The sequence below is a fragment of the Rhinatrema bivittatum genome, chromosome 5 (assembly GCF_901001135.1).
Source record: "Rhinatrema bivittatum chromosome 5, aRhiBiv1.1, whole genome shotgun sequence".
NCBI lineage: Eukaryota > Metazoa > Chordata > Amphibia > Gymnophiona > Rhinatrematidae > Rhinatrema > Rhinatrema bivittatum.
Genome location: NC_042619.1, coordinates 348,828,461 through 348,846,065, shown reverse-complemented (window position 1 = coordinate 348,846,065; position 17,605 = coordinate 348,828,461). Strand labels below are relative to the sequence as shown.

The following is a 17,605-nucleotide window of genomic DNA, read 5'->3' as shown; positions in this document are numbered from 1 at the left end:
ACCTCGTGCTTCTCCTTGAAATCTTTCAGCCATTTCTTCACCGATTGAACTCTGTGCGAAACAACTGACTGACTGGCGGGTATCAACGTGTTTGTTTTGTGGGGTACATCATGACATCCCTGGCTTTCAACTTTACTCTTGATAGTTCGGAAGGCCTGTTGCTTACGTGGCAGATGTCTTAGACGATCATAAATGGTGGCCTTATAAATCACATTTGGTGCCTCCCTGGCTGCATTCATAATTTGCCTTTTGTCATTGAAGTTGTGAAGTTTCAGGATAATGGCCCGGGGACGACCACTCTGGGCAGGAGCAGGAGCTTAGTGCACGGTCTGTTTTAATTGTACCCTTAGGGCAAGGAAGCTGCAAAATCTCAGGCATCCAAGTAGAAAAAAATGTCATGGGGTCGCCAGCTTCTCAGGTACCCCTGCCCCCAAGAGTCTAAGATTACATCTCTTAGATATATTTTTTAAGTCATCAAGTTTCTCCAGCAAGGATCGATAATTCCTCTCCAAGTTTGCTCGTTTGTGCTATGGCGTCTCCATGGTATGCAAATTTATCTCATGCATATTCCTTGCGGATATCCTGAAAACTTGATTGGTTGTGGGGTCCCCAAGACCTCCTCTTCACTCATCCAGGTGTTTGAGGGCCTGCACAGCGGGTTTGTTATTTTCAGCCTTATCTTCCCAAAGCGAAGGTATAGAGCGACTACCCCAAGGTTGCCTAACTCTGGTCCTCAAGAACCACAAGCAGGCTTGGTTTTCAGGATGTCCACAAGGAATATGCATGAGATGATTTGCATGCACTGCCTCCCTTGTACGCAAATCTATCTTATGCATATTCACTGTGGATATCCTGAGAACCAGGCCTGTTTGTGGCTCTTGGAGTTGGCCATCCCATACTCTCTGCTCTGACATAGCGAAAGCCATGGGCCACAAAGTCTATATTTTAAGATCTAAATCAGGCAGCACTTTCCTCCCTCAGAGCAGAACCAGAAGTCTGTACATTTTTATGTTTGATACAAGTTGGAAATCAACAAAGAAATGCAATGTGTGAAAATGGAAGCCAAACAGGCAGCAAAGCACAGTGAATTTAATCACTTGTTTAAAAAAAAAATTGGTGTTTATTTTACAAAAAAGGATGTTATACTAATGTGTCATGCAACATAGCTGTGTTCTGTTGGACTGCGTGTTGATGCAGAACTGAACTCAGAAATGGCTGCATTGTCAGCATTCAATGTCAATACTTTGTTTTCTTTTTCTAGAAAATATCTTAATATATACTGACCTTTGTAGTACATGCCGGAACTACTCAGGGGGACTAATTAATACCTGCTTTTTTTGGCAGTAATGGTAACAAACAAGCTGGTATTACCATTAAAGCAAAAACCTTGCTAGAATGTGCAAAAATATTAATGAGCTGTGTCACATGCAAATTCATGTAAAACAACTCAATATCAGAATGGGTTATTGTAATTTGTATTAACCTATGAAACTGCAGTAACCGACCGGATAACGCACAACTCCCGTACTGGCTCAGGAGCTAAACTCTATGCATTGCCATGCAGAAGGCCCACAGGTCCGCCAGGGCGGGGGGGGATGCTGCGGAGGCAGCGTTGACGGCCCCTGGATGAGAGGGGCAAGTGATGCTTATTGCTTACAGGTGAGGCAGATTCAGGGCCCGTGATCACCAGAACGAGCCCATAGGGCATGGCCCCCTCTTCCTGACTCGGGGGGGGGGGGGGGCTATCCCTGCAACGATTGGGCTAAACATAAACTGGGAGGGGATTTAAAATAAGAGGGGAAAAAAAAAATCCCCAGGTAATTGCAAATGAAGGCTCACCACGCTCAATCCCAGCCCTGTTTCTGATGAAGCTGGAAGTACAGACGACCAGAAGAAAACTGCTGGATCCCAAAAATAGATCTGCTGGCCTTGGTAAACCTGCTTTAATGTGGTATTCACTAAAGGCTTTTATGAGTACCAGGTTAAAAGGCCTGCATTAATGTGAGTTGGAAACACATTTTACATGCATTAATAAATAGGCTTCTGAATCTTTTTTTTTTTTCTTCCAGTGCACATCTTGAACAGCAAAATAAAATGAATAAAGTAGGGTCCTCATACGCTCCTGTAATATTTGTGCCTCAACGAGAGGGCTGCTAATGCAAGCTATTTTTTTCTTAGAGCAACTGTTATGGTCCCGGACAATGAAGAAAGATTATTGATTCTTAGGTTTCTTCTAGAAGGAAAGATAATGTGTCTTTTAGCACTTATGTGGCTGATTCGGTTTAGTAGATATGACTACAGCAGAAGGCAGTGGGATTTTGGTTTGGTTTTTTTTTGGAGCCTAAATGCTTCATAAAATCAGTGCTGCTCGCAAAAAAAAAAAAAAGAAATTGTTTGTGAAGAGCTTTTAGAAGCTGGCATTGTTGCACGCAGTTATTTCGTTCTGTTTCTCACTGAGCTGAAGTCCTCCATTCACCACACCATGCGGCGATTCTGATTTTGACTCTATAGTTTCTTCTTCGGTGATGGCCTTCTGTGGTTTACCACATAATCGTTTATATGCCTGATAGCCTAGAAATAAGAAAAAAAAAATAATACAAGTTTGAAACGTATTCAGTGCTTGGGCGTACGTAATATCAGACTAAAAACCAGCTTCTCCTATTTAAGTAGTGAAGACTGGTGCTGGCTCTCCGGCAATGCTAGCGATGTAGGGGTTCGCCTCTCTTCTTATAGACCCCCCCTGTGAGGGTCTCACAGACCCCAGGTTGGAAATCTCTGCTACAGCCTTTAGGGATGGTGCAGGTTACCGTACCTCCTGCTGTCAGAGCTACGTAATGGCCGTGGATTGCCAGTATTCTGTATCTTCTCAATGTCTGTTATATGACGGCCTTTGTTTCCATTGAATACGCTTCCATATTTTTCTTTCATTTTAGAACTTTTAAGATCTACTTTGGAATTGGAATTTGCTGACGAAACAACCCATCTTCAGCCAATCAGATGTGATTGATGTAGCTGGCTGAATATTCATGACCGCCGGGGTCCCTTCAGTTCCCTAAGAGCTCGTGGCGCATGCCAGAAAAACATCACTTTCAACCATTCAAGTGTTTTTCAAAGCAAAATATGCTAGAGGATAGTTACTGCTCACCTCCCAGGAACATCAGTGCAAATGCCATCTGGAAAATACTATAGATGAGTGGAAAAGTAAACATGAGACTGAGTTCTTCGGGGCTAAAGGAGATTTGCACTATTGTGGTACAGAGCTGTGTGTTCTGCATTCCTGTCTCCAGGGCCACAGTCCGACATCTACAGGGAATAAGAATAAAAACAGATTCAAACACTGTGTTCTGTAACACCCGTTGTAGTACACATAACTAGGAGGTCAATACTCAATGCCACGTAGATGGTTAATTTTGAATATTTCCCCCTTCTTATCCGGATAAGAAAAGAGTGTGTTGGGGATGTTCTGAAGAGGGGCAGAATTAGGCAAATAAGCAGCTCACTCTGGTTGGATAGCTTTTTTTTTCCTATTTAATTACAAATATTTATACCCCACCCTTCCACAGCAGTTCGGAGTGCGGTACCATAAAGCAGTAATAACATATACCTGTGTGACTCAGAAAAGGTGAAGACTGGAAGGTAACAGAGAACCTTAGTGCTGGAAAGCTTCAGAGAACAGAAACGTTTTTAGTGGTTTCTGGAATTGCTTGGGGTCCTGTGGAAGTGGGTTCCAAAGTAAGGGACCATGGATAGAGAGAGAGAGAGAGAAAGATCATTCTTGTGCGGAAGCCAACAGTGCAACTTTCCGGGGAGGGACATCTAGGAGGAACCGACTTGAGAAACGAAAGGTTCGGGCGGGAGTGTGAATGCGGAGAGTGGAACTGATCCAAGGAGAGGATACGTTCTGGAGAAAATTACATCTAGGCCTAAAGCTATCCGGGAATGTGTTCCCGAACAACTTTAAACCTAACTGGCTATATTGAAAAGAGTATAACTGGTTAAGTAATGAAATGGGACTAAAAAAAATTAGATGGCGGGCTTGCTGGGCCAAACGCAACCCTCTCCTCCCTCCCATCCGAGGGTTAAATGCTTGGCCTTACTAAGCCAAAGCTGCAGCCCCACCTCCACCCTCCAATTCTGCTCCATTGAGGAAAGTTTTAAATTTTCAGCACTGGGCCCGGTCTCTCCCCCCTCCGCCTCTCCCAGGTCCAGTGGAAATTCTCAGGGCTGCCACTCCCTCCCACACCCCAATCCTTGCCCTCCAAGCACTTTCCAAATCGGTTTAACCCTCAGCCCGGATTGCGGTAGCGTCCTACTGCCACCCGGACCCGCCACGTCTGCCCTCGCCAAGCAGCCATGGCACAAGTATAATATACACTTCCATCGTAGCTGCTTAGCGAGGGCAGACGCGGTGGGTCCAGATCATGGTAGGAAGCTACCAAACTCCGGGCTGAAGATTAAACAGATTGGAAAGTATTGGTAGGGGGTGAGGGTAGGGGTAGGGGACACCAGACCAATTTCTGAGAATTCTCACTGGACGTGGGGGGAGAGAGGAACGGGGAGAGACCGGACCTAGAGCTGAAAATTTAAACTGTCTTCAATGGAGGGGGGGGATTAGCAAGTGGGGCGCTTGTAGGCTTAGCCCTCATTTAATCCTCGGATAGGAGGGAAAAGAGGGGACATATTTGGCTTAGCAGGCCCGCCATCTATTTTTTTTTTTGTCTCGTTTCACCACAACAGGCTATATTGTGTTGAATATAGTTGGTTATATGCAGTTATTCGGCTAACAGAGGTTCTCAACGAGCGATGGAGCAAATCACCGACATTGTCCACAATTTTTTCTTTTCTCTATTTCCACATGCTGAGCCTCCCACTTTTCCCTCAGTGTACCCCATACATCCATTGGAGTCTGTACCATCGGAGCTGGCAATGCCCCAGTCACCAAGACCTGACTCTCTTGAGCATCACAGGCAGAAACTCCCTTCTCCATCTGCAGCTTCTAGGGATCCCTTCACTAATATCCACAAGACCAGAGAGTCTTATACCACTGTCTCCAGGGGAGTCCTAGGATAGTTTGACAGGTATTCCTTCCTACCTGCTGGAGAAGATGCCAGACCACTCTTCACCTCTAGAGGACCTCATTATTTAAGTTTTGTAGACAAAGTGGGTTTTCTCCTATTGCACAGCTGGAGGTAGCCAGAATCTAGTTTGAGCCAGCATCTCCAGGCACATGTCCTACCTGGCTGATCATTGAGCATTATACCTCAGTCCTGCTAAGCATTGAGCAACTTACCTGAGTCCTGCTTCTGCTATGGTGAAAAGTCTAAACTTTTCTCTTAGTAATCGCAACTGTTTAATTCGCTCCCTCCCTATCTCTCTACCCACCCATCCCTGAGTTTACTTTTCTTATATAGTCTTCCCTGAACTCCTAGTTAAGAAAAACAATAGTAGCGCTTGTTCTTTCGAAACCACATAATGGATAGAAAGTATGGTTGAGAGTAGGAGGGGAGTAACTCTTTATATCAAAAACAATATCTATGCTACTGAACTGCAAGGAATATGGGGTAGAGAAGAAGCATTATGGGCCATCTTTAAAAAAGATGATGGTGCATCCATTTTTACTGGTGTTTGTTTACAGGCTTCCGACTCATATGGAAGAACTAGACAGACAGAGATCTGGTCCAAGACATCCAAAAGGTGGGAAAGGAGGGAGAAATGTTGATTGTTAGAGACTTTAATCTGCTGGATGTAAATTGGAAAATCCCTTCTGAAAAATCTACCAGAAGTAGAGAGATAGTGGATGCCCTGCAGAGAGCTCTCTTCAAACAAATGGGAATGGAAACCACGAGGGAGGGAGTTATACTTGACCTACTGCTCACTAACAGGGATAATCTCTCTAATGTCCAGGTGGGTGCCCACCTCAGCACTATGATTATCAAACGGTATGATTTGACATTGCAAATAGGATACAGAGAAGTCACATAAAGACCCAAGTTTGCATTTCAAAAATACCGACTTTGTCGAAATGGGGATGTACCTGGAGGTAGAACTAGAAGACTGGGAGAAAATGGGAGAGGTGGAATAACAGTCGATCAAACTAAAAGGAGCAATTACAAAAGCAACAAATCTATATGTTAGAAAAGTAAACAAAAGTAAAGAAATAAGAAACCGATCTGGTTCTCAAAGGAGGTGACTGACATAAAAGCAAAAAAACACAGCATTCAAGAAATATAAAGGATCCCAAAAAGAGGAACACAGGGAAGAATATCTGGTGAAACTGAAGGAGATGAAGAAAGTAATCAAGAAAGCAAAAAGTCAGGTGGAAGAAAAGATTGCCAAAGAGGTGAAGGAAGGTGACAAAACATTTTTCAAATACATCAGAGAAAGGAGAAAGGTCCGAAGAGGTATAGTGAAATTGAAAGGTGACTAGGATCAATACGTGGAGAGAGACGAAGAAATGGCAGAAATATTAAACGAATACTTCAATGTTCACTAAAGAGGACCCTGGAGAAGGACCGTCACTAGTTAACAAGACTGTGGATAAGGATGGAGTAGATGAAACTCCATTTACAGAAGAGAATGTATGAGAAGAGCTAGGAAAACTGAAAGTGGACAAAGCCATGGGGCCTGATGAGGTTCATCCCAGGATACTGTGGGAGCTCAGAGATGTGCTGGCTGGTCCGCTGCTTGATCTGTTCAATAGATCCATGGAAACAGGAGTTGTGTAGAGTGATTTGAGAAAAGCGGTGCTGGCCCTGCTTCACAAGAGTGGGAGCAGAGAGGAAGCTGGAAACTACAGGCAGGTTAGCCTTACCTCATGGAGGGAAAATTAATGGAGACTCTGCTGAAGAAAGGATAGTGAACTATCTACAGTCTGGTGGGTTGCTCAATCCGAGGCAGCATGAATTCACCAGAGGAAAGTCCTGCCAGAAGAATCTGATTGATTTTTTTTTTGAGTGGGTGACTAGAATTGGATCAGGGAAGAGCGCTTGATGTGATTTACTTGGATTTTAGTAGACTCATGAATAAAATGAAAAGCTTGGGAGTGAGCACCAAGGTGATGGCAGGGATTACAAACTGGTTGACGGATAGAAGACAGCGAGTGATGGTAAATGGAACCTACTCCTAAGAGAAAACGGTGTTAAGTGGAGAGCCACCGGGATCATTGTTAGGATCGGTTCAATATCTTTGTGAGCGACATTATGGAAGGGAGAGAAGGTAAAGTTTGTCTATTCGTGGATGATACTAAGATCTACAATAGAGTGGACATGCCGGAAGGAGTAGAGAGGATGAGGCACGATTTAAGGAAGCTTGAATGGTGGTCAAAGATACGGCATGGATTCAGTGCCAAGAAGTGCAGAGTCATGCATCTGGGGTTGGTAATCCAAAAGAGCTGTATGTAATGGGGGATGAAGGGCTGGTGTATGGAGCAAGAGAGGGAATGATAGTGTCTAGCGATCTGAAGACAGCAAAGCAATGTGACAAGGTGACAGCTAAAGCCAGAAGAATGCTGGGCTGCATTGAGAGAGGAATAACCAGTAAGAAAAAGGAGATGATAATCCCCTTGGTACAGGTCCTTGGTGAGGCCTCACCTGGAGTACTGTGTTCAGTTCTGGAGTCCATATTTATTTATTTATTTATTTAAAATCTTTTCTATACCGTCGCTAAGTCATATACCATCGCAACGGTTTACATGTAGGCACATAAATTAATGTAGGTGAGGGCGTACAATAGTACATTCTAACAGGTGCCGCTAAAGGTTCGGTTACAATATATCATTAAAGACAATCAATTGTTTAGTGGGGTAGGTCATGACCAATTGTACCAGTGAGATACTGTTCACGTGTAAAATTCACTATTCATAGTGTTACAATTATGTTTATAGTGATGTAGAGTTCGTGGACCACTCTACTGTACAATCCTAAATGCTGTGCGCCGGCGTTCTTCTGCCTGTTTCTAAAAGGGACAGAGGCAGGATGGAGACATTCCAGAGAAGGGCGACCAAAATGGTGGGTGGTCTCCATCAAATGACTTATGAGGAGAGGCTGAAGGACTTAAATATGTATAGCCTGGAGGAGAGGTGGTACAGGGGAGATATGATACCTTCAGATACCTGAAAGGTTCTAATGATGCACAAACAACAACAAACCTTTTCTATTGAAAAGAAATCAGTAGAACTAGGGGTCACGAAATAAAGCTCCAGGGAGGATGACTCAGAATCAATGTCAGGAAATATTTTTTCACGGAGAGGGTGGTGGATGCCTGGAATGCCCTTCTGGAGGAGGTGGTTAAGACAAAAACAGTAAAAGATTTCAAAGGGGCATAAACACTTTGGATCCCTAAAGGCTAGAGAGTGGGAATGAGGTAACTTGCTGGTGTGGCGGTTACTACCCTTAATCAATAAGCCTTCATACTGTTGATGAAACTCCATCATTGCTCTCTGCTTCAACAGCAGGGAGATTTATTTATTTATTTATTTAAGTCTTTTCTATACCATCATTAAGGTGGGTACCGTCACAACGGTTTACATAAAGACACATAAAAGGAAAAGGGGAATTAGATTCAGTCAGCAACCAACAAGGACATTGAATTGTACAGTCTGGGTAAACAAGCTTGGGGGTAACTTGCTGATGCAGTGGTTACTACCCTTAACCAATAAGCCTGATACTTTTGATGCAATTCCAACATTGCTCTCTGCTTCGACGGCAAGAGGTAACGGGAAACTGGACTCAAACAGCAATCAACAAGGGTCCTGACTTTGATGGTCTGGGAAACTGATATAGGGGTGCCGGTGCCTTGTATGGTGCAGCAAATACTACCATAAGCTTGTTGGGCAGACTAGATGGACCATTTGGGGATGGGGGCTTGTGGCCACGCAAGCCCCCAGCAGCAGCAGTAGAAGGGCGTCGAGAGAGAGCGGCTTCAGCAGCCCCGCCGGCTAAAGTGAATACATGCACGCCTGTACGTCCAATATGGACGCTCAAGGCAGCGAAGGCGCATGCGCACACGCCGTGACCGACTGGACATTGGAGGTCACAGCGTGTGCGCATGCGCCTTCGCTGCCTTGAGCGCCCATATTGGACCTACAGACGTGCACGTATTCGCCTTCGCCGGCGGGGCGGCTGAAGCCGCTCTCTCTCGCCGCCCTTCTACTTCTACGACTGCTGCTGGTGGGGGCTTGCGTGGCCTCAGCCAGGGCAGGTGAGCGGGGGCTGGGGGAAAGTTTAGGACTGTGAAATTTCGTCTCTCTCTGCTTGGGCTTGGATTGGGTTGGTTTGGTTTGGGACTGGGTGGCTAAGTGCAAGAAGCATTTTTTTTCTGTGGATTGGGTTGGTTTGGGACTGGGAGGCTTAAGTTCACACTAACGCAAGGGTCAGGGTAGGCGGTAAATTAGTAGGTTAAAGACGCGGCAAGATAGCAGGTTAAAAAGGCGATAGTCGGGGCGCACTTTACTGTAAGGGAGGGAATAGCTAATCGAATCGTTTACATACATATACATGCCGTGGGCGGAAAGGGATACGCGTCGAGTTAAAGAAGCGGTAAGGATCGGTAAAAACAGATAGTGAATCGCGGGTTAGACTTACGCGGCGAAATTGTGAGTACACAGCGGGTTAGAAATGGGGTAACTGCGGCCGCGCTTTACTGTATCGGCCTGCTAGCCAGTTGCTTGCACTGGTTTATGCCTTCTCCCACAAGTGGAGCTGGAGAACCGGAGCGGGGAGATGTCATGGTGAAGTACCGAGGGGATGGGATAAAAACAGGATGAGTCCATACAGCAGTGAGGATTCGAGGGCAGGAAAGAAGCAGAACTTGCAGGAGTTATCTGCAAGGTGAGGAGCTGGAGCAGGTGGACGATCATTTTAAAAGATAGCCGAGAGAATGAAGTAGACAGCAGTAGAAGAAATTAGAGGGCCCCAAAGCAAGACTCCTTAATATTCGGTAGTGCCAAACTGCCTGAAACATAAGAAAAACATGTCGAAGGTGAATAACCCACAACTACAACTTGTTTTTCATTCTCCAGTGCCAAATCAGCCAAGGAGATGGGGAAATTAATGGGTAGTGACCGGAGGAAGAAACGTTGCCTTATTCACTGGAGCTGCTTTTTGGACAAATTCAGACGCTTAGATTTCAGGGAGGAGAAATAATTGGTTGCATTTTGGTTGAAGTGTTTAATAATTTAGTTTAAAAAAAACCAAAACAAAACATGGTATTTTTTTAAATGCTGCACATGCTTGTTAGTGATGGGCAATATCTACCTGCTAGCAGTCCCTTGCCAGATTTATGTTATATAATTAAATCTGTGCTGCACCCCTTACGTAGGCATTACCTGTACCATGGCTGACCAGCTATACGAGCCAGAATGAGACCAAATGAGAAACCGATGGCTGGAAACAGCGTTCCAATAATCCACAGTTCTGGGGAAATAAGCCAGGAGCCTTTGTACAATATTCCTCCAATCGTAGCCATAAGCACAATGAGAATCGCTCCAACTATTGAACCGATCTGTAAGGGGTGGAGAGAGAGAGAGAGGCCATTTATAAAAGCTGAGTTTTTAACCTGAGAAAACATACTATAGATTCTTTAAGCAGATATACAGTGACTGAATGAAAATCGTTGGATGTTAAAAGTAATTTTAATTTGTTATACTTAGGGGTAGATTCTAAAAGGAGTGTGCACTCGGTCCTTGTACAAGCGGTTCCCGGCGCGCGCCCATGGACGTGTCGATTCTATAACATGCGCGCGCGCGTTATTGGCTGTTTCATGTATTTGTATTTTCATCTTATTATAAATTTACAATTGTTCGTCACCTTGGAACGGTCGATAGGTGATTATAAATAAATTAATAAACATGCACGTAAAAAATTTGGTAAAAAACAACTATCAAAATAAATGCACATCCCTGGTTAATCAGAGCAGCGGTTACTGCCCTTAACATAAGGCATGGGGGTAACCTGCACGGAGCGGCAATTACTACCTTTAACAAAAACATGGGGGTAACCTGCACGGAGCGGCAGTTACTACCTTTAACAGAAACATGGGGGTAACCTGCACGGAGCGGCAGTTACTACCCTTAACAGAAACATGGGAGTAACCTGCACGGAGCGGCAGTTACTACCTTTAACAAAAACATGGGAGTAACCTGCACGGAGCGGCAGTTACTACCTTTAACAGAAACATGGGGGTAACCTGCACGGAGCGGCAGTTACTACCTTTAACAAAAACATGGGAGTAACCTGCACGGAGCGGCAGTTACTACCTTTAAACAGAAACATGGGGGTAACCTGCACGGAGCGGCAGTTACTACCTTTAACAAAAACATGGGAGTAACCTGCACGGAGCGGCAGTTACTACCTTTAACAGAAACATGGGGATAACCTGCACGGAGCGGCAGTTACTACCCTTAACAGAAACATGGGAGTAAACTGCACGAAGCGGCAGTTACTGCCCTTAACAGAAACATGGGAGTAACCTGCACGGAGCGGCAGTTACTACCCTTAACAGAAACATGGGAGTAACCTGCACGAAGCGGCAGTTACTACCCTTAACAGAAACATGGGGGTAACCTGCACGGAGCGGCAGTTACTACCCTTAACAGAAACATGGGAGTAACCTGCACGAAGCGGCAGTTACTACCTTTAGCAGAAACATGGGGGTAACCTGCACGGAGCGGCAGTTACTACCTTTAACAAAAACATGGGAGTAACCTGCACGGAGCGGCAGTTACTACCTTTAACAGAAACATGGGGGTAACCTGCACGGAGCGGCAGTTACTACCCTTAACAGAAACATGGGGGTAACCTGCACGAAGCGGCAGTTACTACCTTTAACAGAAACATGGGGGTAACCTGCACGGAGCGGCAGTTACTACCTTTAACAAAAACATGGGAGTAACCTGCACGGAGCGGCAGTTACTACCTTTAACAGAAACATGGGGGTAACCTGCACGGAGCGGCAGTTACTACCTTTAACAAAAACATGGGAGTAACCTGCACGGAGCGGCAGTCTGCACGGAGCGGCAGTTACTACCCTTAACAGAAACATGGGGGTAACCTGCACGAAGCGGCAGTTACTACCCTTAACAGAAACATGGGAGTAAACTGCACGAAGCGGCAGTTACTGCCCTTAACAGAAACATGGGGGTAACCTGCACGGAGCGGCAGTTACTACCCTTAACAGAAACATGGGAGTAACCTGCACGAAGCGGCAGTTACTACCCTTAACAGAAACATGGGGATAACCTGCACGGAGCGGCAGTTACTACCCTTAACAGAAACATGGGAGTAACCTGCACGAAGCGGCAGTTACTACCCTTAACAGAAACATGGGGGTAACCTGCACGGAGCGGCAGTTACTACCCTTAACAGAAACATGGGAGTAACTTGCATGGAACGGCAGTTATTACCTTTAACAGAAACATGGGAGTAACCTGCATGGAGCGGCAGTTACTACCCTTAACAGAAACATGGGAGTAACCTGCATGGAGTGGCAGTTACTACCTTTAAAAGAAACATGGGAGTAACCTGAATGGAGCGGCAGTTACTGCCTTTAACAGAAACATGGGGGTAACCTGCACGGAGCTGCAGTATCTACCTTTAACAGAAACATGGGAGTAACCTGAATGGAGCGGCAGTTACTGCCTTTAACAGAAACATGGGAGTAACCTGCACGGAGCGGCAGTACTACCATATGAAAATTGCTGGGCAGACTGGATGCATCATTTCCTTAAAAATAAAAGTTCTGAGGTTAAAAATAAATATTTTCTCTGTAAATCTGAGGCTTTTATTGGTCACTAGCCTATAGTTCAATATGCAGCCTACCAGAAAACAGCAGTGTGCCTATATAATATGTGCTCAACTTATCAAGCAGGTGCTGTGTACCTGCCTAGGTTTATATTCCACCGTTCATCCTATTAAGAATGCTGATGTGCGCTTGATTAGGTTCTGTGGCTCTGCTTTGAAGCACCCGGCTACTTTCTCTGCATATTTATTTATTTATCGAGTTTATTATACCATCGTCCGGTTTCGCCATCACAACGGTTTACAAAGTTTCGATGTTTAACAGAGTGTGCAAAAATTCATAAGCTTGTTAATAAAGGGAGCGATTCTAAGACGGCTAGGCTAGATGCTGTTAGAGTAGGAGATCAGCCAGCGTCTTTAAGAAACTTCCTTACTTTCACTGTCTGGAAGAAATATGATAGATTAATGTTTGGATCAATATTACCAGAACAACCCTGCATTTAGCTTAGACAGGGTAGGCTACTGCTGAGGACAAAAAATATTGCCAACCAATTAATCACAGAAGCTGTCCATTTCTCTGTACATTGGCCAGGGTAGAGCTTCTGAAACAGGCTCTATTTATAAGTAGTCCTTTAAGGTAATATAACAGAGTGCATTAGTGCAGTAGTTCCCAAACCTGTCCTAGACCACCCCCAGCTAGTCAGTATTTCAGGATATCCACAAGGAATATGCATTGGAAACATGCATTAGTGTATATATAACATTATGTAATGTCACAGGCTTTCAGTCTTACCTTCATTATAATTTTAGCTACTTTTGGCCATTTGTGATTAACGAAAATGCCAACTGCAACAGGAATTACAAGAGATACCAAAGAGATGCCTGAAATAGAGGAACATGCAAAGAATTCACATTTGTCTTGTATTGGTTTTCATACGAGTTTCATACTGATTTTCTCCTGCAATGTGATTCTTGCAGGGGTTCTCACCAATGGCCACAAGCTGGCATGGATTCAGGATACCAGTGAATATTTATAGATTTATTTTCATACACACAGTCTATGAAAAACCCTGCAATAAGAGAAACACTTCTTCTAAATATGCCTGTCTCAATTTGGTGCTAAATCTTTAAAGATCAGTATTTGCATAAAACCACTGGGGTGATTTTCAAAAAGATTTACATGCATAAAACTAGCATATATCAGAGCAATTTTCAAAAGCCCATTTACATGCATAAAACTAGCATATATCAGAGCAATTTTCAAAAGCCCATTTACATGCATAAAACCCAGTTTTAAAGCATGTACATTTTTTTTAAATTACACCCTTTGGAGTACATTTTAAAAAACTATGCCCTCACAAACAAAAGCACGCTGGATTTTAATAGATACGCGCGTATCTGCACGTATCTTTTAAAATACGGGGTCGGCGCGCGCAAGGCTGCCCAAAATCGGCAGCCTGCGTGCGCCGAGCCGCGCAGCCTGCCTCTGTTCCCTCCGAGGCCGCTCCAAAATCGGAGCAGCCTCGGAGGGAACTTTCCTTCCACCCCCCAGCCCTATCTAAACCCTCCCACCTTTGTTCGAAAAGTTACGCCTGCCTAACTTGCGCACGCCGGCCAACTGGCTGGTGCGCAATTCCACGGCCCAGGAGCGATTTCGGAGGCATCGGCCACGCCCCCAAAATGCACCCGGGCCGGAACCACACCCACAGCCCCCGCCCCCGGATGGCGCCGCCGTGACACGCCCCCCCAACATGCCCCCGAGACGCCCCCACAGGAAAGCCCTGGGACTTACGCGCGCCACCGAGCCTATTCAACATAGGCTTGGCGCACGCAGGGGGAGCTTGGGGCAGGTTTTCGGGGGGTACGCACGTACCCCTTTGAAAATCTGCCCCTTTGTGTATCATAACATGGAGCAATAAAGAATTGTAGAGGTATATTGTAGATTAGGCGACAATGAAAATTATTACACGCGGTTCAAGAGTGGTCATTAGAATAGCTCTTTAATGTTATAGCTATTATACCTGGAGACCTCAGTTTGAATCTTGTCTCTACCTACTAACACCACCACCACCACCACCACTTACCCACTGTCTGCCTGTTCTAAATATTTGGATATACACACTCTCTGCTTTCTTTCAGGCATCTTCCTCCTGCATATTTACTGTAGAATGCTGGTGTAGACCATTTTCAAAAGACAAACCGGGATAAACAATTATATGAGCCGATAAACTTATGTCCGGTATTGCTTATCCTGGGAAATGACCATTCAAAAGTACAAACTCATTGGATAGCCAAATACCTCTTTGCTCTAAACAACTGATACTTTTTTTTTTTTAATTTTTATCTATTATGCAATTAAAAACATTTCTTTAAACACCTACTGTGAGGAAAAACGTTTTAAGGTAGAAATCTTTATAGAGTAGTCCACCCGATGGAGTTTTAACAAAATACGGCAGTTGTATTGAAACTTGAATCGCAGTTATTTTTATTTCTTGTGCACAGATCTTCCATCGGACGTATTTTTCTAAAATTAGAGAGAAGCACCAACTTGCCCAGAAGTACAAAACGTGACTTGCCCGCCACTGGCCGTGTTTCGCCACCTCGCGCCTGCGTCAGGGGCCGAGGGATGAAGTCAGATGGCAAGACGGCAGATAGAAGACGAATGAACGCTAGTAGGTGTTTAAAGAAATAAGTTTTTAATTGCATAATAAAAATTAAAAAAAAATGTATCAGTTGTATAGAGCAAAGCGGTATTTGGCTATCCAATGAGTTTGTACCTTTGAATGGTCATTTCCCAGGATAAGCAATACCGGACATAAGTTTATCGGCTCATATAATTGTTTATCCCGGTTTGTCTTTTGGTACTTTTGTTTGGGAGGGATTTTCACCTGAGGCTTGTTTTGTCTGTTTGGTATTTGGTAGACAATTTTCCGCCTGAGGTTTTTCTTTGGTTAGTGGCTTTGGGAAAAGTTACTATATACCATGGCAATCCTCTCTTGCAATCTCACGCTGTTCATCCTTTCTCAAGCCTTAAGTTAGAGCCCGTACAGAGAATGCATGCGCACTTACCTATACTGTCATAGGGGATTATGATTGAACTAGAATCCACCCATTTCTTGGTATAAATTAAGAGGCATAGTGGCATCATCCCCATTGCGAGAAGTGTGGAACAAGTTGTCATGCTGATACTGCAAATGAAGGAACAGTTACTGTACAGCAGCTCCTGTTTTGCTCTGGTATTTTCTTTCATTGTCATAGGATACACACACAGACCTCAAAGAAATGATGGCCTTATCCCACGAGCCTGACCTGCTTTTTTCAGCATGGCGAGCTGGCTCAACGTGCATCTCTGTAATAGGGAGTATTTAAATCTTCCTGTTTACCAGGGTCATACAAAACCTCTTGCCAACAAATTAGTTTTGTTACCAGTGGGATAGAAAAGATTGCATCAGGAACTTTAATGTGGACAGTTTTAGTTTACAGGTAGTAAATATATACACAGGCTTTTTTTTGTTTAGTGTGCAAGCTATCATTCATGTTGCTTAAAACATGCAAAAATAGCTTTTCTTACCTTAAGTCCATATCGCCGTCGACCCAGTAGGCAAGGATATTTGATCCGGTTCCTCCAGGGCAGCAGCCCGTGATCAGCACCACCACCGCCTGAACGGGATGGATGTTAAACGCAAGTGCCAGGACAAAGCCGGTCAGAGGCATTATTCCAAACTGGCAGAGGAAGCCCACCAGTATCCCCCAGGGGCGCTTTATGTGACTCCAGAATTTCCGAATCTCCACTGTGCAGCCCATGGAAAACATGATCAGCGCCAACATAATTGTAAGCACCGTGCTTAGCACCGTGTTCAGGATGGCATTGAAGTTGTCGGGAGGCAGCAGGCAGGAGGTGCCGTGGCATACTGTAGCATTGGCAGGGCAGTACGACTCGGTTATATCCGACTGCGCGTTCAAAACCTTACCGGCCATGAAACCGATTATTTGTATTTCACAAAAAAAAGTTGTTTCTGTTGTTTAAAGCCCTTTAAAATGTCAACGGGGGAAAAAAAAAAAAAAAAGAAGCAGCCAGTTCCTACTTGCAGATGTATGAAAATGCTATTTTTCGCGTCATGTTTTAAACTCAACCAGAGGCAATAAAAATGTAATAAATGCTAAGACTTATCTTTCTAAAAACTGAACTCATAAATGCTATCTCGGTCTTGGCATGGACCATAAAATCACTGATATCATTGACATTAATTTTTATGGCAACCAAGACTCCCATTTAACTTGATACATGAAACAGCCTCTCAGTGGTAGAAGCCAAACCAGCAACAGAATTAAAGAAGTAATGGATTAAGCACCAAGGATCTTTAGATACGAAGATATGACAAACCGCAGAGATCACATCTCCCCCATCTTAAGGAACCTACATTGGCTGCCAATAAACTATAGAATCGTACACAAATCCCTCACCATAATCCACAAAACGATCCACAAACACCACCCATTGGACCTCCAGCTCCCCCTCAAACTCCACACCTCATCCAGACCCATCAGAGAATCATACAAAGGATCTCTCCAAGCGCCTCCTAACAAAACCTCACGCCACACCGCCACCAAAGAACGAGCCTTCTCGATAGCAGGACCCACTATCTGGAACAGTTTACCGCCAGACCTCAGACAGGAACCCTGCCTACAAACATTTCGAAAAAAACTCAAAACCTGGCTATTTAGCCAAGCTTTCCCATAATCCTTCCACTTTAGGAACTCTACATCTCAAGACTACCTGGCAACATACATAGCGAAACCCTTTAATCATAATGGTTATCTCTCTGTCCTTCTCTTTCTTCTATTGCCAAGTTTGATCTCCTTGTTAAATG

The 17,605-nt window shown here is 44.4% G+C and overlaps 1 protein-coding gene across 1 annotated transcript; it reads right to left on the bottom strand.

Annotated features, from left to right (window-relative positions):
• Positions 1–1,805: 1,805 nt before the first annotated feature.
• Positions 1,806–16,801, bottom strand: SLC10A2 (solute carrier family 10 member 2). The gene is made up of 6 exons (XM_029604542.1): positions 16,306–16,801; positions 15,804–15,922; positions 13,528–13,616; positions 10,325–10,500; positions 3,146–3,303; positions 1,806–2,571 (listed from the first exon to the last, which is right to left on the bottom strand). The coding sequence occupies exons 1-6, from the start codon at positions 16,710–16,712 to the stop codon at positions 2,408–2,410; spliced, it is 1,113 nt and encodes a 370-aa protein (XP_029460402.1). The 5' UTR covers positions 16,713–16,801; the 3' UTR covers positions 1,806–2,407.
• Positions 16,802–17,605: the final 804 nt, after the last annotated feature.